The sequence below is a fragment of the Gambusia affinis genome, linkage group LG03, assembly GCF_019740435.1.
Source record: "Gambusia affinis linkage group LG03, SWU_Gaff_1.0, whole genome shotgun sequence".
NCBI lineage: Eukaryota > Metazoa > Chordata > Actinopteri > Cyprinodontiformes > Poeciliidae > Gambusia > Gambusia affinis.
This window is the reverse complement of record NC_057870.1, coordinates 19,608,215-19,631,925: the sequence shown is the minus strand read 5'-3', so window position 1 is coordinate 19,631,925 and position 23,711 is coordinate 19,608,215. Positions and strand designations below refer to the sequence as shown.

Below are 23,711 nucleotides of genomic sequence, written 5' to 3'. Positions count from 1 at the left end.
TCAAAACCAACCACACAAAATGTATCTTAGTTCAGTTACCTGCTCTTCAATAAACTATTGACTTTGGTTTGGGCAGTTTCTGATGCACAAATGTCCATTCTCTACATCAGGGTTTGATTTGAGGAACCTATTCTGCTCCACTGGGAAAGTGCTCAGCAGAGACACATGCAGTGTAAATGTAGAATAATAAAAAAGGTGGTTTGTGTGATATTTTTGTAGAGCATATCTAAAATATCCAAAAGATGCATAGCCCAGAGAAAATGCAGCTTGGGTTGCTTAAATACTTAGATATAGTGACTGACATTTGCAAAACAACCAATCCAGGAGTGTCATTTATTTTCCTTGGTCCTGATTGGCTGTGACCTCAAGAGCGACGATAGGGAAGAATGTAGGCATTAGTTTCAGTGGTAGTGCTAAGGCAGTTTCCACTGTTTATATTAATGCATGTTAAAGTATATTTGGTGTGGAAACTGTTAAGCCAGGCAGGTCTAAGTCTTCTTAGAGCGGGTCTAAAGTGTTCAAGGATTATAGCTGTTCCTGCTCTGTTGTGGTCTCTAACCCCCTGCGACTATTGTATAGATACATTTTTGCTTATTATCTTAAAGGTGTTTTGGTTTGCAGTGCAGTTCTTTGACTCTTAACTAGTCTATGCAATTGTCTGGTGTAGTCCAATCACTGTGCTATGCAATTATGTTTTTCTGAGCACTTGTTGTACATCTACATCATAGATCGTTCAAGATAGAAACATCTCTACTCTCATTGCATAAAGTGGTCCTTTGAACTACAGTTAACTGAAGGTTCTGCAGTCTGAACATAGCTTGAGGGAAAAGCTCGAACAGGCATTTTACTGAAGTGGTAAAAAAGAACAAACATACACATACACACATACACACATACATATGCACTCATGCACGTGCATTCGGAATCCCAAAAGCATTTGCGCGTCATTAAAGTGCAGCTGTGTTTGCCTTACCAGCACACATGGAAAACATATCGGGGATGGAGAGGAAGAGAACAGCTTTCTAAATATGTTGTCGACAATACATACAAAAACTAGTAGCTAGTAAACTCACACAACTGCACGTAATTCTTTCTGGAAACCATTCAAACACAAATTTAGACATTTGGTGTAATGCGGCGCAATAAAAATACAGAGCTGCGTGTAGGTCACAGTGTTGAAGCTGGTGACACTTTAGACACATAAAGTGGAGAGTCATGGCAATTTTGGGCTGAGCTGTAAAAGGGAACTGGCTTTTTAGTGGTGTGAAATGAATCAATACTTTTCCCATAAAGCCTGATTTAGGCGTCACCCAGTCGCTTTTATAGGTACTGTATGTAATGTTGTGTCTGCGCACGTCTGAGAATGCTGCGTATTGAGTGCTTTAACATCTGTCTTTGCTGGTAATAACCGGGGAGCCTACAGCACCCTCAGACAGACATAACACATTTAGCCTCATCAACAACACACACAGGCTTGCACACAAAGTAAAGGCAGCCATATGTGCTACTGGACCAGTTAGAACTGAGTTGACTAACATAAAGCAAATGTCCCAAAAAACATTCTTCTTGAAAAACTCATCCATGTGTTTATCTTTAATCGCTTTGATGACTACAACAGTATTTTTACAGGTCTGCCTGAACAGGACAGACAGTTGCAGCTGATTCAGAACGCTGCTCGTCTCATTCTCACTAGAACCACAAAGATGCAGCACATCACCCCAGTTCTAAAGTCCATATACTGGTTCCTTGTAGCTCGGAGAACAGACCTTACAATACTTTGGCTGGTTTTTAACAGAATGGCTTGGCATCAAAATCTTCTTGTTCATGTCTACTCAAACCAAACCAAACCTGTAAATCAATTTTTGTTTTCCAATGCCATAAAATTCCTAAAAAAGTAAAACAATTTTAATTATTGAAAGTATTTGCATCCATAGTTTAGTTTTGTTTGTCTGGAAACCAAAATATGGGGCTGGGAGGGGACAAGCCAAAAACAGTCACTATAAGACAGATTTTATGAACAGCATATTGTTGCCAAATATGTCATTGTGCAAAAAATCATAAATTAATATTATAATCAGATAACAATTTACATACTTTAAATTCCAATTTATCTTTTACCATAATAGAGGCAAGGAAGTTTTTCTTTACTAAATTCAATTTCAGAAATGTCAGAACTATGATAAAGGAATTTAACGGTTTCATAAATCAAATTATGCTCTTATTATTTTATTTTTTCTTAATAGCAGCCAGAAACTCTTTTCTGTTTACAATGAAAGCAGAAAATCTTTGAGTGACAAGTAAGAATGAGGAAATTTAATCTATTATTACCTGAGAAATAAAAAGATTGAGGAAATTCTATGATTAGATAATAAATGTTAAATATTAAATCATTGTTTTATGAACATATGCATAACTGTTGACTTAATTCTGTAAAGGGTGTGGTGAGATGATTTATAATTACATTAAAAAAGGAAAAAACAGTCACTACATGAATGATTACTGCTTGTTGGTGATTATTATTTAACCAGCTTTTTAAATTTGGCCATAATAAACATTCAGATGGAAAACATTGTTTTGCATTCACTTCATATGTCAAAAATCCTACTCTAAAAATCGATTTTTACATTTGTGAATTGGATAGAGTGGAATTGTTTCTCTTAGAAGTGTTTTGTGAGGGGTTCAGATGCAGAAAGTGTCGTGGACAATTTCAGCAGTGGTATTTGAAATATGTCCTGCTCAAAGGGGAAAGACTCCCATAAAACAGAGGTCATACAACACTTAAGCAAAAATTATTTCTGTGATGAACTTGTCTAATAATAACAGAGAGGCAGTGCTATTAACACCACCCGAGGGGACAAGCACACTATAGATTTACAACCTTTATCTTTATTAAGCTCTTGTGAGATCCACTTTAAAATAAGAAAAAAATAAAAGGCCGTCAGCAAAGCTCCAGGCAACATTTCCTCCAAATTTTTTGATGACATGAAGGCATGTAAAGTACCTTGCAAAAATAATACCCAATGAATATTTTTAACATGTCGTCACTCTACAACCCCAAACCTCAACATATTTTAACTCAAAGATCCGCATTTATATTCAGTTCCTTCAGATTTATATAGAGAGTCTTCTTCCATATAATTTTAATATAGTTATAAATCCAGTTGCTTGATGAAACCTCATAGAGCAATTGGATGATACTGGACTATCACTAATATTCTAAAATAGAGACAGCATCTGGTAGACCAATGAATGCAGCAGACAGGTCAAGAATAAACTTTAAGTGAAATTTAAAGCAGGGTTTGGTAAGTATGACCAAACTGTGTACCCACCAAGTCTTGCCTGCCTAACTAAACTGACGTTAATTAGATTTTTAGACCAAAGGGGTCATGGTAACTTTGGAGGTGCTACAGAGATCCTCGGATTAGATGGGTAAATTTGGGATACTGTACTTTAGAGACTTTTATTTGTGAAAAGAAATTCTGAAAACCATGAATGCTGTATTGTTCTCTTCCCAAATATACACTACTTTTTGTTGATTGTTTATATTTAATCCAGTGCAACAATCCAGATTTATGACTGATCTGTGACAAAATGTTGAAAAGTTTAAGGGGTTTGATGACTTTTAGAAGGCTTTGTATAGACTTTGAATATGTATCCATGTTTCCATTAGTCTGTCCTGACACTCATCATCTCTTTCTTTCTGTTGTTTTCTGCCATTCTCTAACCTTCCAGCACTTTCATTATTATTGTCTCCTATCGTTTCTGCGTGTGGCTCAATGTGACTGTGCATGACTGCACAAGTGCATGCATCTGTCAGCCTTCGCAGCAGATATCTAGTCCACCCTGAATACCTCTGTCAGCTCAGAATGCTTGAACCAGGCCAATCTGGAGTTCACGTAAAAGACAATACACACGGGAGTCAAACAGCTCACACGCAGGCGGAAAAGCCATGGAGCTGCAGGGGAATCCGGTCTCCTCCTGAACACAACCTTTCTCTGACGGTTCTGCTAGCCTTACCCTGCTGTCTCCTCTCCTTGCCGTCACTCCCACTTAGGATCCGACTCTGTCATCCCATCTTGTTTTCTGTTTTGTTTTTTTTTTCCTCTAAGTCTCTCAATCTCTGTATCTCAGTGTATCTTTCAACAACAGTAGATGCTATCACTTTGTGCTGGAGGTCATTGTCAGTGCATGTTTGTGTTTTTACCCCCATTACTGTTATCGTCTAATTTAACGTGCCTTGAATAGACAAATCCTTGCTGCCTGTGTGTGTATGTTCACACGTTGATGTTTCTTGCATGCTTTTTGTATTCAGTGTGCACGCTGACATTTGTAAGACGATCTGCTGCGAAATGCCACGAATCCAACAAAAGTTCTCTGAGCCTTTATTTTGTACGTACCTCTGTGCAAGCCCTTTAAAGTCTGGTAATTATTAGGATCGAATGTCTTTTGCTTGTTACGCTGATGTCCTTAAAAGAAACTAGAATGAGGCTGAGTCAGTTTTTTTTTTTTTATTTTTTTATTATTTCTTTCATTTGATACTTTCCCTAAGAGAGAAAATTTAAGCACAACCCCTGGCTGCTCTCACCTATCCAGAATCCTGACAGAGCAAATGACATTGGGAAATGGAGCCTGGCCTATTTTCAGCCAACGCCACTTTTCATTCTTCTCTTTAAAGACCTAATGTCTGCTGGGAGTGGGCGGTATGAAATCAAATTAAAAGTAAGTCTGAAATGTATATTTATGTTAAGAATGTGGATTCTCTTAAATTCTTTAATTTCACCTCATTATTTAAACATCTTAATTAAATAGGGCATTTGCCCTGTTATGAAGAAGGAAGAGCTAAGCCAAAAAGCAAAGCTTTTGATTTATCAATCCCATCTACTTTCTGTCCGTCCACTATGGTCATCAGCTGTATAAAGTTGTAAGTAGCTGAAAAAGCTTCCTCTATGAGGCGCCTAGACTCAGACTTAAAGAACTCAATCATCCAGAGAGAGATCAGGGAAGAGTCTCACTGCTGTGCGCTGAAAGGATTAAGCCATGGTGGTTTGGGCACCAACATGCATCAGGTTTTTCAGACACATCCAATAACATTAGGCCCTGGGGAAGACCCAGAACTTGCTTAAGAAATTAAAAAAGATTTTTGGTCTAGAAATGCTTTGGGATCTCCAAGCATTAGCCAGAAAGTGTCGTTGGGCATGTCTGGGTTTTCCTCCTGGACCCTGAATTTTAGATATTGTTGACCAGTGCATTTGTGAAACCCTGGTGTACTTTAGACAGAAAAAAGGCACCTGTTTTTTTTTTCTCCTACAGGGGGTCTTTAGTGGGCTCTAGTGTCCCTTATTTGAAAGTAGACTGACAGGAAGGGGGAAGACATGTGGCAAACGTCGGCCAGGTCCAGGAATCAAACCTGCGACCGCCACGTCGAGGACTGAAGGCCTCCAAATGTGGGTCGCGCTATCCCCTATGCCACCACAGCACGCCCCAAAAAGGCCCATGTTTAAATACTGCATGAATAATTTATGATTTACCAGACAACAGACTAAACACACACAAAAAAATTTTATAAAGGTAATTATAAACATTTTCATTGGTCCCTGAAGTCAAGATTATAATAGAAATATTAAGTTTGTTGAAACCATATTGTGGGTGTGTAAAAAAATTAACTTTGTGGAGCATATGGAGAAACACATGAGCCTTGTTTTGTATATTTTTTTAAAAAATTTGAAGAACATAACTAATTTTAATTTCCAGTTTATGCTGAGGTCCTGCTACATTAGTGTGCTACCAAGGATTTTCTTTAGAGCAACATCTCACTCTAACACACAAAAGTCTGCGACACCACAATGTGTTGTTATAATAGTTATTAATACCTACATAACAGTATTTCAGCTCTCATACACAATTGGGTTTTTACTTATTCACTGATCTGTTTGTTTCTCTGACATCGTCTTTGTGCAGCCATACAAAACAAGCCTGTTCTCCACCATCCTGTCCACTCACCTCGGCTTTTGTTTAAACTGACGCCCAGCTGTTTGGATGTGTCACAGGATTACAAATGCTACAGATTTTTCTCTCTCGCTCACAAACAGAAGTCTCTTTGTTCCAGTTTAGTTTCAAAGGCCCGTCTCTTTCAAAGGCTTATGAGTGGTGGTGGTACACGAGGGTAAAAAGGCCACCACAGAAACCTGCGTTCAGTCCTCTGTGGCGGATCCTGATGGTTAAAATAAATAATAACAATAACAACAACGCTGTGCATATTACATTTTCAAAATACCACCCAACTACTACAAATGGGAAATTAAACGATATTGTATAAATGAAACTCAATTTACCCTTTAGGTGAAAACAGTGGGAAGAACGTCCTTTTTTATATTAGCAGAAGCTCAAATAGTGACTTCAACTAACCTCTTAGGGAACTTGGTGAAAAAGCTAGAAAGATTAATTTGAGGCCCGTGCCCTTTTCATTTGAGAAATTGTGTGTGCCTCCGCTGGGGAAGGCACACACTGGATCGTGGGAGGAGGAAGAGGAGGAAAGTTAAGAAGCAGGCATCTACTGGAGACGCTCAGATTTGCAGCGTGCGTCAAAGCACAAAGTGCCATAGATTAATTAAACTTCCTCTGTTTCAGGGACGCGTGTGTGTGGAGTGGCTATGAGTCAGAACGGTGATGAGTAGGAGAGAAAACACGTTAATTCCCCTCGGATCAGTTCCAAAATACAGGAAGATAGAATTTTATATAGCAAACACCCCTCCTTCTTCGGGTGCAAAAAACAAAAAATCACTGAAATCTCCCTCACATTGATAGTGTTGCGCTTACTCTAAAGCTGGGCTGTGTTTTATTTTTGCACCTGTGTTTCACTTGCTATGTCTCGACCTTGTGCCAATTTAGCTCATAATACCATAATACCAACACAACTCTGGCTAAATGTTTAGCATTGTCCCTGCTGGGATGTAAACATCCATCCCTTTATTGAATCCTTTGCTATCTTTTGGAGGTTTTGTTCTAGGTTTTTGTGTTGTTTTTAGCACCATCTATCTTCTGACCACTTTTGATCAGTTTCTGTGTCCCTGCTGAAGAAAAACGTCCACACAGCATAGGACTGCCAGCACCATCTTTCCATTATGTGGTGATGAATCCCACAACGGTGTTGTTTATTCCTATTTCTTAGCATCTGATTTACTGTTTCTTTTTTCTAAACTTGCAGCTAAACATTGTTCAGGTGACTACCAGATGGACACAGGTTAGTCAGAAATTTGGTATTTGGGAAGGGAAGCACATGCTGAAGTGTAAAATTTACCCAGCTCACAGAACAGTCCTCGTTTCCCCAGAGGCCTCTAACAATTAGCCGTGTATCATTCATGCCCTACATATTTGTTCCCATCATTTTCAAAACTGGAGATCAGTCCTGACAGCCGGCTTATTGTTAGCTTGTGTTTGTTTGGAGAAAAACATTGAGACAATTGATCCCAAAAGCGATGATTACAAGGTCACAACTTCTGAAGCTTGTTGTCTTTTCTCCCTTTGTTTCTCAGTTTTGGTTCTACTGTTTTGTGCGTTTTGATTAGGCTCCAGACTGATTGCAGCAGTTAAGATTCATAAACACACAATCTTTTGGCCTATGCTGCTATCTGCGGCTGCTGCGGTCGTTGATTGGAGCTGTCGTCAAACCGAACGAGGGCTATTAATGATCAAATTAAAGATAGACAGTCGAAGCCAACGGTCGTTGTCGAGGTCATTTGCGCTGCAACAGCAGAACGTGTCATTTAATAAAAATGATGGAACAACATGCAGCTCTGTTGCACACGTTGAAAGGGCAACATGTGACTCATGGATAACCTTTCAGTATCTCCTGTAGGCCTGTTTGCATTCTGACCATTACACAAAATTGGTTTACAAATCCTATATGAGCAACGTGTTTTATGTCCCTTCAGACTGTGTGGATCACAAAGATTGCTGTATCATTGTGGTTTGAGGAGGGCTTTCTCCTCTATAGTTACTTACCATGGTTACAGCGTCCTCCTATCACAGCTGTATGTCTGAATTAAAATCTCTTTTGGATGTTTCTAGAAATGACCCCATGACATACAATTCTCCTTGTAATAATCCTTGAACTTTTTCTCTTATAAACACAAACTTCTATATATTTCACTGGGCTTTTTAGACCAACAAAGGTAGTTCATCATTTGGAGTAGAAAAAAATAATATCTGTTTTTTTTTTTCTTTAACAAATGACATTTTTGCCATCGCCTCTGTAATCATTTAAGAAAGCTTCCCCACAGCGTCATGCTGAGTAGAGATGGTGAGTTCAAGGCGATATTCCTGATCTGTGCGGTGTGTTTCTTGGGCTTCAGATTAAAGGGCACCCCACAGTATAGATTTAGTTTTTTAAAACCTTCTGAGATATTTTATTGATATCCACTGATTTTACAATTATGGATTACATTGTATTGGTCTGTCATTTAAAATCTTGATATAAAACATTAAAGTTTGTGATACATAAAAAGGCTTGAGTAAATCTTTGCCAGACACTGTATAATTAAAACAAGTTAAAAAAAATAATAAAAAAAAAAACATTTAAGAGCAATTTTGTATGAATAATTTTGTTGCAAGTTTTCAGTTTGCAGTTTTTCAGCACCTGTGTGAGCCAATTTAAAGTGGATATTTATAAAGGTGTCGCATCTGTTTACATACGTGTCCCTCCTCAGGACCTAATACTGCCTCTACAGTTCCACCTGACGAGTGATCTGGGCCCCATGTGCAGAATTAAGGCGGACAAATATATTTAAAAAGGGCAACAGAGGAGCGTTTAATTGGCCAAGCCAAACACAAGAGTTTGCCCCATTGAAAACGTGTAATGAAAAGATCTGGAACAGAGACAGACAGCAGACGGCGTTGGAGACAGAGGCAAAAAGAAGAAAGAAAAGAAAGGATCTGACTGAAAGAGAGAATGAAACCTTAGTACCTGAGGGGCGGGCCGAGTCCTTTGGCTGCCGGTGCCAGAATGTGTTTTTACGAGCCTGCGGTCAGAAAGAAATAAAAGGCAGCTGAGTGACTGAATGGCACCACACACAGACGCACACATGCACGAACGATTCAGCGGCCGCTCAGACATTACAGTTTGCTTTTATAATGTCACACTCGGTCAGTGTCTCCAACCCCCCATATTGATGCATGGCTCAATAAGAAAGACCTCCCACCCCCTGTAGGTACAGAGGTAGGGGGAAGTATTACCAAAACATCTGTCTTCCTTTAAAGCCAAGTCATTTCTAGTCAAATTTTACTCACTGTATAACGTCACAAGTCACAAATCCAAACTCCTGGGACTTTATGGATTTTATGGCCTCCTTTATTCTCTGAAGGAAAAAAAGAGTCATTTTTTCACAGTGAATTGGTTTTCTGGTTGACTTTTAGTAGGGATTTCCTGTCTTTGTTTCTAGCCATCAATTCTTTTGATTCCATCCTTTGTATTAGTCCTAAACTATCAAAATAAATGTTACATCTTCAGCTATAAAATAGAATGTGCTATAATAGTTTTTCCTGTAGCCAGAAAAGTGAGAACAAAAGCAGCTTAGATTCTGTAATCACAACAGCAGGAAAAACAAATGATTAACATTTCAACTGTTTCTCAGTGAATACAGTTTTTTATTGACACAAAATTAACACCAAATGTTCATAACAACTCGAGTAAATCCACACATACAAATTAGTTAATAATAAATCAGACTCTCTCAAGTAACTACTGAACTTTATTTATTACTTTGTTGGTAATAATTACTTCAAGATACAACTGAAGACTGGGAACATCTTTCATGCACTCTAATCTTCAGTTCTGTTCATAATGTTTGCAGTTAGTTGATTGACTGGAGCGTAATAGCAGCCATATCTTCTCTCTTTGAAACTAAGACTTTTAATGATGCTACATTTGTATTATTGTCAAGGTGAAGGATCCTCCATGGTTTCATTTGCATATTTCTATCAAGAATGTTATGGTACATTTTTCATTCATCTTTATTTCAGTTAAATGAAGTGTCTTAATACCATATGCTTAAAACAAATCCCTCACAATGTTTTCACCTCCAAACCACGCTTGTTAGAATGGTGTATTTACGCATTATATAGTACCATTTCTCCTCCAAACATGGTGTGTGCAACTGTACCCAAAGGGCTCAATTTGGAATTTACTTTGTTTGTTCTTATGTTCAGCAGCAAATCTTAAATGAGCGTCAGTGTACGTTTTCTTCTGCTATGGAGAACGTAGAGAGAGTGCATAGAGGCCATTGTGGTTGAGTGCATTACCTGAATTAATTGTTTGCATGGAAATCCTGTAGAACGGGTTCTTTCCAGGTTCTTGGCCTGGAAAGAACCCGTTCTCTTGACTTCTCTGTCAGAAATCGTTTTTGAGGAACACCTGTTCATGACTGGTTTATGGAGAAGTTACGCTTTTTGCTCTTTTAGATTATGTCAAATTACCGGGTAGTTTTGACGTTTAGAAACATGTCTTTAGCCTCTGCCCTGAGTGCAACAATATGATTCCAGATGTTGATAACTTAAAATATTTTAAACCTATTTTAGGGATTAATTCAATTGATATTAATTTCCTCTGATAAAGGGTCAGGAATCCTTTCTATTCCTGCTGTCAATTAACTCCATTGGCTGTTACTTAAGTTATTTATTGAAACTAACATATGCATTTTTTTTCTTTGTATGTTTGGATTAGTTTGTTGCTGACATCTGGTGTGAATGTCTTGTCAAGAACCTCATTATAAATATATTTTCAGCAAAGTAATTGGATTTTTCATTACTCATTGTCTGTTTTGTAGTTGGTCTGTTAAAGCAAAAACATAAGACGATGACAGTGAAGATTAATTTTGTAGGGTTGAGCATGTCTGTCATATGTCTGGCTGCAGTGGTAAGAGGAAACATTTGTATTGGCTTTCTCAGGTGTTCTGACCTCATTTAGCAACGGGGCTGTAAGTGACAGATTAATATTTTGAGTCCGATTTATTTTAAAACTGGAGCCTCCTGATGGAGGACAAGGTTCTGCCCTCCTCAAACAGAAAAAAAGTGGCACTAAGTGTCATTACCACAGAAATACTGAAGAAGTGATGGATTGCTGGGGAGAAAGTACAGCGTCTTTGGAAAAGTTCAACATTTTCCAAAGACGCTGGTGCAAAGGGGTCAGAAGCAACTCTCATTCTGTCTTCTTCTCAGTCTGATTTTTTTACTGATAGAAATACCATAAATAGAGGTTCTTTGTATGTGTGAAAAGGCAGGTTAGCTCAGGTTTCCAATCATTGTCTATCACACTAAAAATGCCTCCACTGGGGATGGGTTTTGCCCTCATTAAGACATTGCACTGACTATTGTTCCTTAGCTGCAGACTACACCAGAAAAGGTCCCTATTAGGTAATGAACAAACAACACTGCTTTATTGTATTCATAGCTTAAAGTGGACATCATTTCCTGTCTTTACTATTGCTGTGTGGCATTGAGCTGTCAGTCAACTAACCAGTCTGTATTTATACCTACATCCACACACATGGGTGTTTACGTGTCATTGTTCTGTAGAGGTTTAGAGGTCAGTGTGTGTGAGGGGACATTTCGGCAGCATATTTCCCAAAGGTCCTAACAAAGCTCAATTCAATGTACAGATGGCGAAACAGACCTCTGTCAGCAGATTGTGAGCACTGGCGTGTTGATTGTGTTATAATGGAAGATAATGCTGTCTGGAAAAGTTTGGAATTCGATTCTAGTATTTTCTATGGTCTGGATAAGTATAGAAAAAAAAGCAAACATTTAAATTTCCAAGTCTGAGCCTCGGGATTTTCCATGACTATCAACTCTTGCATTTTAAAACAGCCTGAAAATGTAGAACTATGGAAATTCTGGGAAAAGGATGTTTATTGCATGGATTTTGGTCCTAATACTCCCTGCCAGCAAAAAAAAAAAAAAAAAACTCTCTATATGGATTTGACTAAGCAAACAGGTGAAAGCCTCACAGTGGAAATATACTGCAGGGATTAACATGTTTACATTCAGACAACCTTTAACCCATAGCTTTAACCATAGCTGTTGCTGTGAGTTTTCTTTTTTTTTTTTTTTTTTTTTTTTTTTTTTTACAGCATGAATCATGTGATCAGGAAGAAATTACTCTCCTCTTTGGTGTGAGGCATTTTGTAGAGACATTTTGTCTTTACAAAAAATACTGTCAGGAGCTGTAAAACCTATTCAGCTGTTTCTAAAAATTATATTTTGCTCAGTTTCGGAAAAAGTAAGTTAAACATTTGTGCCACATTAGTGCTGGTTTATGCTGCAAAACCATTTTTGTGCCACTTGCATTATAAAGACATGAATAAAAGTTTTTCAGACATTACAAAATCTGGTAACCTTTGTTTATTCATGTGGTATTTATTTTCACCACTGAGTGGAAAAAAACTGATTTGTCAATTTGTTTTCCATTTGTGAAACTTAGCTATTGTTAGCTGTGATATTTATTTTATTTTATAAAGACATTTTTAAGAATTAATGTGGAAGGTGCTGTAGGTTTCTAGACAGTATAAAAACCATTGGTTGAGAGGAGTTTATTTAGTTTTTAAGAAAAGTGAATCCATAGGATAAAAAAAAATCATCTCTGGATTTGTTTCTCTCCCAGCTTGTTTGGTATGACACAAACAGAAGCTTAATCGCTGTGAAAATATTTCTGATTATTTTTCTTGTTCACTGTCCTGAGTGTTTGTCTTTTTAAGGTTGCAAAATGAAAACCACAAATTGTGAGGGGGACACAGAAAGAAATTCCAGGTGTAGAAAAAGTAGCAGAGAATGTTGTGTGAATAAGTAATCTGCTTTCAGGCACGTGTTTTATTCTCCTGAGGGGTTCTTTAAGGAAACATAGTGCTGGCCATCTTGAGGTAGAAGCGTGGGAAACAAATTACTCATATTTGACTTTGTAGGGTGGAAAAGCAGCTCCCGATATTTCCTGTAAATTTTCGCTAATTGTAAGATTGACGTAACAGAAAATACGGTCTTTCTTTGCCAGTAACATCTGGCTAAATCCTGTGTTCCTGGTAAAATGCAGGATAGTGTTTGTGGGCGCCACTGTTAACTGCTGCAGAAGTCATGAACGGGTGACATTTGATAAGGGAGACGTTTCCATCCCTGTCTGCCATGAAGTGCACGCTGTGTGTGACAGGATAATAACAATGTGAACTTGTTTCAAATGTATCATCATTGACCAGGAATTTGTTTCTGGAGACACTGCTCCAGACATATTGATTACCGCCATAGCAACATAAATACATACAGGCAAAACAGGACCTCACAGTCTCGGCGTGCAGAGGGCTTGTGTGAGCGCTCCTGTGAGAGCGGTGTTTTATTGCTGCCAACTGCTCATTTTCAAAGAGTAGGGCGGGTGGGTGGGGGGGTTGAGAGGGATCATGGGTGGGCCCCAATGAGATTCATTGAAGATGGAGACGTCACTTCAGAAAACACTCAGCCTTCACAAAATGGAGGGAGGAGAGAGGGAAAGAGAGGAGTCAATAGAGGGTGAAGGGAATCCGGGATATTGCATGTTAACCGTTGTAAATATGTGTGTATGTGGCAGCAGTGCAAGTACAGTTTAATTTGACTGTTTGCCAGCTCAAGTCTAAATGTGATTCCCTCATTTCCAGAAGGTGCAGCGCTTTGCGGAAATGTTCATACCTCTTTAAATTCTTCCAATTATTTACCGTCACAATCACAAACATCACTGTAGTCTGTTCATATTTTATGTGATGGTTCAACACAAAGGAGAACATGATAGTGAAATTGAAGGATAAAAATAGATGGTTTTCAAGCTTTTTACCAAAAAAAGTACAATTTGTGCAATTCAAACTAAGCATAAATCCAGCCGTTCTGCGAAAGCTTCAGAGGTTTGTTGGGGAACATTGGAGGTCAACAGTGAGGGCATAGTTGTCGGTTGCTTTAAATCAGGGTTGTCTTTTAAAGCAAAACATCAAGCTTTGAGCACCTCACAGAGCCCTATTTGATCTGGAATCTTAAAAAAAAGAAAACTGACAGTATTAATCTTAAGTAGCTGCCAGGACTCACTGCTCAGGTGGGAAAATGTGTTGACAGAAAAACTACTGGCTGTGCACTTGAAAAACTGGCCTTTATTGATGAGTGGGGAGACAAAAGTCATTGTTGGGAGAACAAAACAAATAAGCAAAAAAAAAAAAAAAGCATAAGACGTCTTGTTTTAAATTTTCCACAGGCAATGCAAATCTGGTTGGAGTTAATGGAAAGATGAATGCAGCCGGATCATGTGATCAGTCAGAGCAACCCTGGAAGAAAACCTGCTTCACCTTCCAGCACAACACAACCCTAAACCTGCTGTCACATCTACAATGGTTTATTTGAAGCACATTCATTTTACAAAGTTTATTTTACAAAGTACTTGATCTTTCTTCTGACGTTTCTTTGTAAAATTTTTAAAGGCATGTATTACCTTCCTTTTCACATAAAATGCCAGATTCATTCACTCCAACTTAAGGATGTGTTGTTTCTCTCTCGCACTCTGCTTCCCCTCAGTCACACACAAACTTCATACTCATTTTCACATTGGTCTCTGAGGGGCCTCCAGCCATTAACTGTGTCCCAGGCTGGGAGCAGGGGGAAAGTGTTGGGTGGACCCAGCAGGGAAGGCAGGCAAGGCTGGGCACAGCTGTCCCCAGAGGAGGAAGCCACTTTCTCATATCTCTGCCTACATGGTTTCCCAGAATACTCGTCTCTGAAGATTTTAGTCATCTGAAAAAAAAAAAAAAAGGCTGTTTACTCCAGGACAACAAGATAAAAGGAGGCAAAACCAGAAATTCTTGAAAACATTTGCTCTTCTTTTTCATTTCTGTTTTAAGACCCATAAATTATTGCACTATGGAATTCCAACGCTTAAAAAGCACAATTGTGCTAACAAAAATAGACTTTTATAGAACTGTTTATTCCCAAACAGGAGTTCTACTTTTGGTTCAAAGCTAACAAAGACGGCATCCCTGCTTTCTTTCATCTCACTTCTCTGTCTTGCTCTCCAGTCGTAATATTTTCGCTTCGTCTCATTTTCTCTTGTAATATTTCTTTGTAGCTCAATATTCTTTTACATTATCATATTTATTTATTTACCATCTCTGATATTATTGTCTTATCTCTTCCTCCATTTGAGGAGCTCAATTAAGTGCCAGTTTTCTGCTGATTTTCTTTCATGAAGGCAGTCACAGCACAGAGAAGAAAATTAAGCTTTCAGAAAACAATACAAATGTGCTTGCAAGCAATATCCGGTATTCAAATTATTTTGAAAGCTTGGATAATTTTGCTTGTTTGGTGTTGTTTGTTGCATGAAGAAAGTTACACTTGTGATCTTTAATAGTGTGCCCGAGTAAGTTTCATGAGTGAGCCTCTATTGATATTATAAACCGATTTGTCTCCTCAGCTGACGACGGAGCAGCTGGTGATGCTTTTGGAGCTTCTACTGGAAGAATCGGAGCTGAGTGTGTCATCGATGCGTGCTCTGCACAAAACCTACAATCTGCAGAATCAAGATGCTGAGGTGAGACACAACGTGAACACAAGCTCAGACGAGAGAGCAAACATAACCAAGTTCTCTGAACTCGGCAACAGGGATTAGAAATCTTGTGTAAATATCAATACACCTTGAAGTTTTCAATTTTTCTCATTGAATTAAGGTCTGGACTTTGACTAGGCAGGTTTAACACCTATATATGCTGTGGTTAAAAACAATATGCTATTGCAGCTCTGCCTGTATGCTTAAGGATGATGCCCTGCTGGGAGGTGATACAGAAGAGAAGCATTTCCACAGCATGATGCTGCCACTGCCATGTTTCATGATCAAGGTTTTTAGTTGTAAAAACAAAATAGTAAAAATATCTTGAATTTTCCATGTATTACATTAAGGTCCACTTTGTGTAGTTAATAATAAAGTCATTGAAGTGAGTGGTCGTGATGTGACAAAATGGAGAAAAGTTCAACCATGCTGAATGCCTTTATAAACATTCAGCAGTAAGATGTAGGTTATATATATTTGTACTTTTACAACACTATTTGCACATGTGTTTTTTGACTGTATTGGTATTTGCAATAACCAAGTTTATTTTGCACTACAGAGTTGCTGTAAAGTACAGGAGAACTGGTGTGGACACACAGCTGTGGCAGAAACCTGTAAACTGTCCACACTAACCTCTGTCGTTAACACATGGCTCATTTTGGAAAGAAAAAACTTGATACATATTTAGCTTTTTACAGCTTCCTATTAATTATACGAGCTGTTGTTGAGGCTGCAGTGAGTCTAATGGGACTCAGATGTTTTGTTGTGGAGTCACCTGAGCAGTTACTGAACTGATCCTGATGAGAAAAGGTGCATTAAAACATTAAAACAAAAATATGTATCGTCTATGACATAATCACATAAATAAAAATAAAAATGTACCTTTTTAATTGTATAATTACTCAGTGGCTGCTTATCGACCTCATAGTAACAAAATGAAGGCCACTCTATGTTTGGCCTCGGATCCAGCTTTCAGGATCAGGAGACTTCCTGGCAGATAAAATGCAGATTCTCCTCCACACTTTCCAGGAAAAAAAGCTCTCACTATTTGCTAAAAATAAGCAGGACCATTATGCAAGTAGTGATGCGGAAATAACACACTTGCAAAAACATTCACACTTACACACACCTCTCTAAAGGCAGTGGCGCCGTCTGGGGTTATTTGTCACAATCTTCAAAGATTAATCAATTTCAACTCTCCTCATAAATGCGGTTATTTATTTTTCTGTGTCTGAAATTTAGTTTCTTCCACTTCTCACTCTCTTGCACCACATTCTCTTTTGATAAATGATAATTAATTTGTATGAAACTCTTGGATTAAAACAGATCTGAGTGCAGTTTCAGTCACAGATGGGAGCTTTCTGGAATTAATGAATATTGGATGATATAAATGGATGTTTATGAAAGGGAGCTAATAATACAATCACTTTGTAATGGTGTTTTCTCAGATCGAACAGCTTACATGTCACCTCCTCTTATGATAGTTTCACAACACAAACACACACACACACACACACACATATAGATATATAGATAGATACGGTAGATAAAATCTTTCATTTAAATGTTTCACCATATGTTCTTGTGCTAAACAAGTATCTGCAGAGTGCCGAGACTCTGTGGAGTAAAAGTGATAAGAAAGCTTGTTTTTGAGCAGAAAATGCTGTCCTGTAGCATTTTTGTGGGTGTGAAAAATCTGAACAAACGTGAGAAGCTGACTGTCATTGTATGTGCGACCAGGCGGCTTTGTGTTGGCTGTTAGTGGCCATGAATATCTGTGCTGGTGGACCTGTGTGCATATGTTTGCATGTAAGAGTGCGACTTTGACCCACTTCCCTTCCTCACCTGGTTTGATTAGAGGTTGAGTGCACATTTGGTGGGGTGCACATAATTTACAGACAACTCATTCTGTTAAGTTTGCTGACTATAGGCTGCACTGGAGCAGTTCAAGAATTTGGTTTATGCTGAGTAAAAAAGCTGTCAACTATTGCAGATCTTTTTTTCCATAAATAGTTATTATCTTTTGTGAGAGTTCTAATCTACAAGGTAAGATTATGTAGGTTGCATCAAACATCCTTTAGGTAATTTTTTAAATACTTCCTGTCCTGTCACATTGTTATAGGATTTTGCTCACGTGCTGTAGTCTGTTGCCTCTGAGGAGAGATGGGACTGGTGGGCATTAAATAAATCTTCCAGCCTTATATTGTTCTATCACAGTGTTTACTCTGTGAAACTGAATTAGAATCACATCCGAGTGGATTAAACTTTATACAGCACTTTTCTAGTTATACTGAACACTTAAACTGCTGTACATCGGAGCTACAGTCACTCAAAAATCTAAGCAACGCATAATGTACACATCGGAAGATTTTGATGTGACATGGCTAACCGCCCAGGCAGGAACAGATGATAGGATTCAGAAATAGTCTGTGCAACATAGATGTGTACCTGACCTTACGTTAAAAAGCAAATCTGTCCATGCAGAAAATATATAGAAAAATTGAACTGGTTTTTAAAAATAGCATAATGAATGGAATCTTTAAGCTGCTTTCAAGCTTTCAGCATGTGAATTTGGTAATTAAATAAGTAACTGCAAATCCTTAAATGACATTGATTATCTACATTTTAGAATAGTTGTGATGATGAAATAGTTTTAATGAAGTCCATTACCAAGTTTGACGTTTGATAAAAGTATCAAAGATAACAACTGTCTAACACTGACAGACATAAAACGCTATTAACATGATTGTTGAGATATTTGCTGGTTGGAAAACATGTTACTTTGGGGATTTCTTTATCTTCCATTTACATTTTGTGCATGATAGCACGAAATTAGTGACTAAATTAGTGACTGAATTAGTGACTAAATTAGTGGAAAAATTTCTCTCCCTCCTTTAGCAGGCAGTTTGGGACACTTTATCCCTTGACAATATTGTTCAAATTGTAACTGCCAAGCTGGCTGACAAATGGCAAGTGGTAAAAAAATGAGAGTAAACTACCAATAGGTGACGATCATCAATCATCACAAATGAATCAAGTCAGTTAATTTGACATGTACATACTTCCCTGACTAATGATGAAGACAAAGCAAACGTTCTTTCCCACTGATCCAGCAGTTATCAGTCAACCCGCTCTAAAATCAAGCTCATACACTATTAAGCAGAATTTGGAGCATTTAGATAGTAGCAAATAAAGACAAAAGGTCATCTGTAACTCTGCTTGCACACTGAATATTTAAGCAACAGTTGTAGTTCCTGTGTGCGATAACACCGGTGGTAGAGAGGAGTGAAGGGAAGAGCAGTGGTGCAGTAATAAATGAAGGAATGTCACTGCGTAATTGCATGTGCTGTCAGGAAGAGGGGCCCTGCGAGAGGAAACATAGTTTAAAAAAAAAAAAAAAAAAAATGGGAGAAGAAGAGGTGCACCAAGCAGCTGCTGTGCCCCAAGGCTCTCCCCAGGAATGTAACCCAGTATAGTCAGCAGCTGCTGGGGCTGCACAGGCCAGGAGGGCAGAACTGGCACTAGAGGGTAAACACATTGTGCACACTCTTGCAAAGACAGGAAGACATATTTCTGGAGGGAAATGGAGCTGATTTATTAAATTTATCTGCTTTTTGAGTTCTTCCTAAATACAACACAATTAAAAAAAAAAACAATTTAAAAACCGATCACACTAACCTTTTTGGCTTTGGCATTGGTCGGTCTCAGTTTTGACACTGCAGAGATGAAAGGAGAAGTATGTAGCGTTTTAAAGACTCAAACTTCTGCTACGAGAGTGAACGCTTGAAAAAAGGCCTTGGAGGGATCACTTCTGCTCAGTTTCTAAAACCTCTAAATGAATTCCTGTACCTTTTCTTTTCCCAAAGCTTGAGCTGCTGAGATCAAATCAATCACCAGAAATCCCACACTGAATTCTTCAAGGGACTAGTTTATTACCCCGAGTCTGTGGAGACACTTTGAGGAAGACTGAAAACACCCACGAAAAATGCAGTCAAGGGGAAACAGCTAAGCTTTAAAAGAATTGATGATGCTTTAAAAGATTTTTCATCTCAAAATTTTTAGTGCTCCTCAATATCTTTTATCGTCCTCTACCAGTCTCCTCAACAGATATATAAATGTACATACACACACGCATGCACGCTCGCATCAGATGATGACGGATGATGGTTGAGGCAGGGACAGAGGCCGTCTCTGATCTCTCCTGTAACCGCAGCAACAGAGCTCCTATTGATCCTCCAGGAAAAAGGCCAGGCAGCATCTTTCACAAACACACACACATACAGTTAAACAACAAATACACAGCCAGAAAATCTAATTGAAGTTTCTCACGGGATATTATTTTCAGTTTCAATAGAAGCCTAGATCTGATAATTCTACGCTAATCTCTTCAAACTTTTAAACGAATGAACTGCTGTATCCCTCCTCTGATCCAATGACCACTAGAGATGGGCACCAGCCCACCTGTGACCCTCCATGATGGATGGATTTTTAAAGAAATGTAACATTCAGTACTATTGTGCTTCCCAATGATAACGCACGAATGATTACCAACATTTATTGATGAGTGAAGACGTCAAAGAAAATCAAGTGAAGATTATTTATTGTACATTTCATACAGAAATTTCAAATTCATTATGCTTAGAAATCAAAACATAAAACTAGATAATCAAACATGGACAATTAATAAATCTTAGCAATGACAAAATATGTTGTTTAACAAACTGGTTGGATGCTATGGCTGCAACAATGAGCCTGTTTTTATCCCAAGATGCGTTAACACCTCATTTGTCAAACATTGCAGCGGCACTTATCCTGTGACAATGAATGTCTACAAACTCTAAATTAAACCTACAGCTACATTGGTAGAATTATGGCATCGCTTGTGCTGCCTCCACCTATCACCTACTATGCCACGTAGCTTGGTAACTACCTTTCTTTAAAGTCCAGAGATGTTGCAAAGAAGGGAAAATGTACAATATTCTGAAATTGAAATGTAGTATTTATCACTAGCAGTTGTTTTTTTTCTCCCTGTTTTGGTTGCAGGTCCGACATCGCTGGTGTGAGCTGGTGGTTAAACACACTTACTCTCAGGCTTACTGTGATGTTGAGGACTTTCTGCTTCATGATCAGGTAAAACATTAGCATTAGCCCTCTATTCTAGAATCATTCAAGTCATGTAGAAAAGCAAAGAGAAGATTTAGAACAAAATGTGTGTGTGTGTGTGTGTTTCAGGCAATGGGTGTGTATCTTTACGGGGAGCTGATGGTTCAGGAGGATCCAGAGCAGCAGGCTTTGGCTCGTCGATGTCTCGCATTGGTCCAGGAGGAAATGGACCAATCAGCACGCAGAGTTGTGGAGGAGATGATTCTGTGACACTGGAGGTGAAGTGTCATTTTTGTTTAGCAGATTTTCAGTTTTAGGAGCTCCAACAGGGTTTCTGACACTCTACTGAACGGTAGATTTTAGTTCTGCTGGTTCTTTACCTTTCGACAGTTTGAGCAGAAACTGCTAACTTTAACCAACATGTGTCTTAAATGTCCAGAGACTTCATTGAAAATTAACATGTATTGGATACATCAGGGTAATTATTGCCTCATAAGGGCTTTTACTGAAACTTTGCCTTATTTGACCTGGTGCTCTGTAGAGGCACCTGATAAAGAAAGCTTTGTGTCGAATCTATTTGGATCCAATCGATCCAAGCAGGGAGTCTACATGTGAATTTGCTGGCTACCTTTGCTGCACATTCCTTTCTGACCTGTAAGCGAGCTCGTAGACTCATGAGGTTTCACAGCAGCACTATTACCATATTTGTCAGAGAAGGAATTTGGGAATTTGTTCCTCAAACAAACTGTGCTGGAAGACAGTAAAGCAGAGAAAATGGGTCAGTGAGCATGTGCTGAAGGGCTCAGGATGGTCTCGACTCAATTTGGAGCGATTTGCACACAGTCCAGCCTGGAATTCCTCCACTGGGTGTTGTTTATATGCATAATCACAGATGTCAACTAGTGGCCTCCTGGCTTATCCTGAGCAGTGAGGGGTTTCTTACTCTGGCACTAAATGAAGGAAAGATGAAAAGTTTTGATTTGGAGAGAACGAAAAGGGAAAGAGAGACTGGTGCGCAAACAGATCACCTGGATGTTGGACAGTTTAAATAATTATAGCAAAAAGTTAAAAGCATACTGGTCAGTGAATTACAATTTTTCCAAAATTGCTGGATGGTTTAAAAAAATGTCCAAGGTGTTAAAAAGAAAAAAAAAAAAAGACTGTCACTCAGTTCTTAGCACAATGAAGGAATAATAAATACTGTAATGAATTAGTGGTGTTTAAATGATCTATATCTATATTTGTCTTGCCACCAAGAACAGAAGGCACATGGTAAGAAAAATCACCACAGTTTACAGTGAGAGAACTGCAGCAATGATGACATATTAGGGTCAAAAAGTACAACACATATGTTAACATTATAAAAACTGGTTGTTTTTATTGATGTCGGCAAAAAGCTTTTCCAGTCCTCAAACATAGCAGAAGGCTCAACTCTACTGGGACTGTAACTGGAACCATTGGTCAAATAAGACTAAAATGAAAACTTTAGGTTAGTCTGGTGTGCTATGAAGAATATATGTGCAAAAGTTGTTACATAGTCACTGTTATGTATGGGGAAAGTTTATCTTCCCTCATACGTAACCTTATGTATGAGGGAATACATAAGGAACCTTATTAGAGTCCTTGGAATTAGGAATTGTTTAAAATACCAGACAAAATTAAATATTAATTAAAGAATCGGGTGGCCTTTGCCAGTAAAATGAAAATGGGATTCCACAGGGTCTTGAAAAATAATAATGATCCAGACGTTGCAGCAAAATTAACTGACCAAATACTAATTAAATTGTCATTCATGGTCATACAGAGAGCAAATACACTCAGATTACACATTAGGTTTCTCAAAAGGTTTTAGCGTATGATTATAACGCTGTTATAGAAGACTAATTTATTTTAAGGCTTTTTTACACATCTTTACCAGATGCAGCTGATAAGGTGTCTGAAACTTACATGAATATTACATGATCATAAAAAAAATCCCACCAAAATATAAGCAGGTACAGCAAATGACTTTTTGTCTTAAATCAAATGGAGCTGCGTCATTATTTCTCCTCCCTCCACCTAATAACACTTGAGAAGGCATCCGTGACCTTGGTAAACTCAGACTTTGTCAGAAGGTACAGCTAAAAACTTGTCCAACATCAACCTCACCGCTTTGTCGAGCTGCCACGACCAGCTTTGATCTTCACATACAGTTTTTTCCCCACATTTGCTCTGGATGTGAAAGGCTTTCTCTACAAGTGTTTGGCATCCGGCTCTGTCCTGATAAATCTCACTGACACAGATACGCTGCCACAAGCATTCCCACATCCTTCTGCCATCCTCCTCCTCCTCCTCCTCTCACCTCAGAAGAGCAGAAGAAGCATTTAGAGATTAATACTCCAACTTTTACTATGACTTCCCATCGGACCGACCCAAGCAAGCCCCCATAAACATCAGTGGATCCCACTGGTCATCTGAGATCTCACTCCAATTAAAATGATGGATGAACAGACCTCCTTGCTGCCTTTTCATATCTCTCTGTAGGGAGGTGGATTTATGTTTCCCTACCTAGTTTGTGTTCCTAAATAGTCTTTTTTTTTTTTTTTTTTTTGCTTGACAGGGTTCCTACACAGTCTGGAACTTGATTTCAGCGTTCTCAAGGTTTGAATAAGCCTGAAAAAGGAAGCTAGAGTATTAAGAAATATTACATTCGCGGATATTTTTCCGTGTTCCAGTGGATCATGGAATGATGTCTTTCCTTCCTCCTTGGGTCCTACCTCGCTTGCGGTCATGTCGTCATTCTTTCTTCAAGCAGTTCATTGTTTCCCTCTTTTCTTTGCTCCTAGATGTCATTCTGCTCCATGTTTCTTTCTCTATCCCCCTGTCCTTTTTAATATTTTTCTTGTAACCACCTTCCTTCCTTGTGCTCTTCTTTATTTACTTCCTTGCTTCCTTCCTTTGATCCTCGTGTCTTTCCTATCTTCTTCTGTCCCTTCTTTTATACTTCTTTTCTTATGATTCCTTATGTTATGTCTTTGTT

At 38.4% G+C, this 23,711-nt stretch overlaps 1 protein-coding gene across 5 annotated transcripts in view; it reads left to right on the top strand.

Annotated features, from left to right (window-relative positions):
- The window catches only part of LOC122828765 (aminopeptidase O (putative)), a 93,651-nt gene that overhangs the window by 62,713 nt on the left and 7,227 nt on the right, over positions 1–23,711 (top strand). For all 5 annotated transcript variants that reach the window (XM_044112617.1, XM_044112618.1, XM_044112615.1 and 2 more), the window contains 3 exons: positions 15,458–15,574; positions 20,633–20,719; positions 20,822–20,970. In XM_044112617.1, the coding sequence (XP_043968552.1) occupies positions 15,458–15,574; positions 20,633–20,719; positions 20,822–20,962 (345 nt within the window). In that variant the 3' untranslated portion in view covers positions 20,963–20,970. The remainder of the gene's footprint in view (positions 1–15,457; positions 15,575–20,632; positions 20,720–20,821; positions 20,971–23,711) is intronic.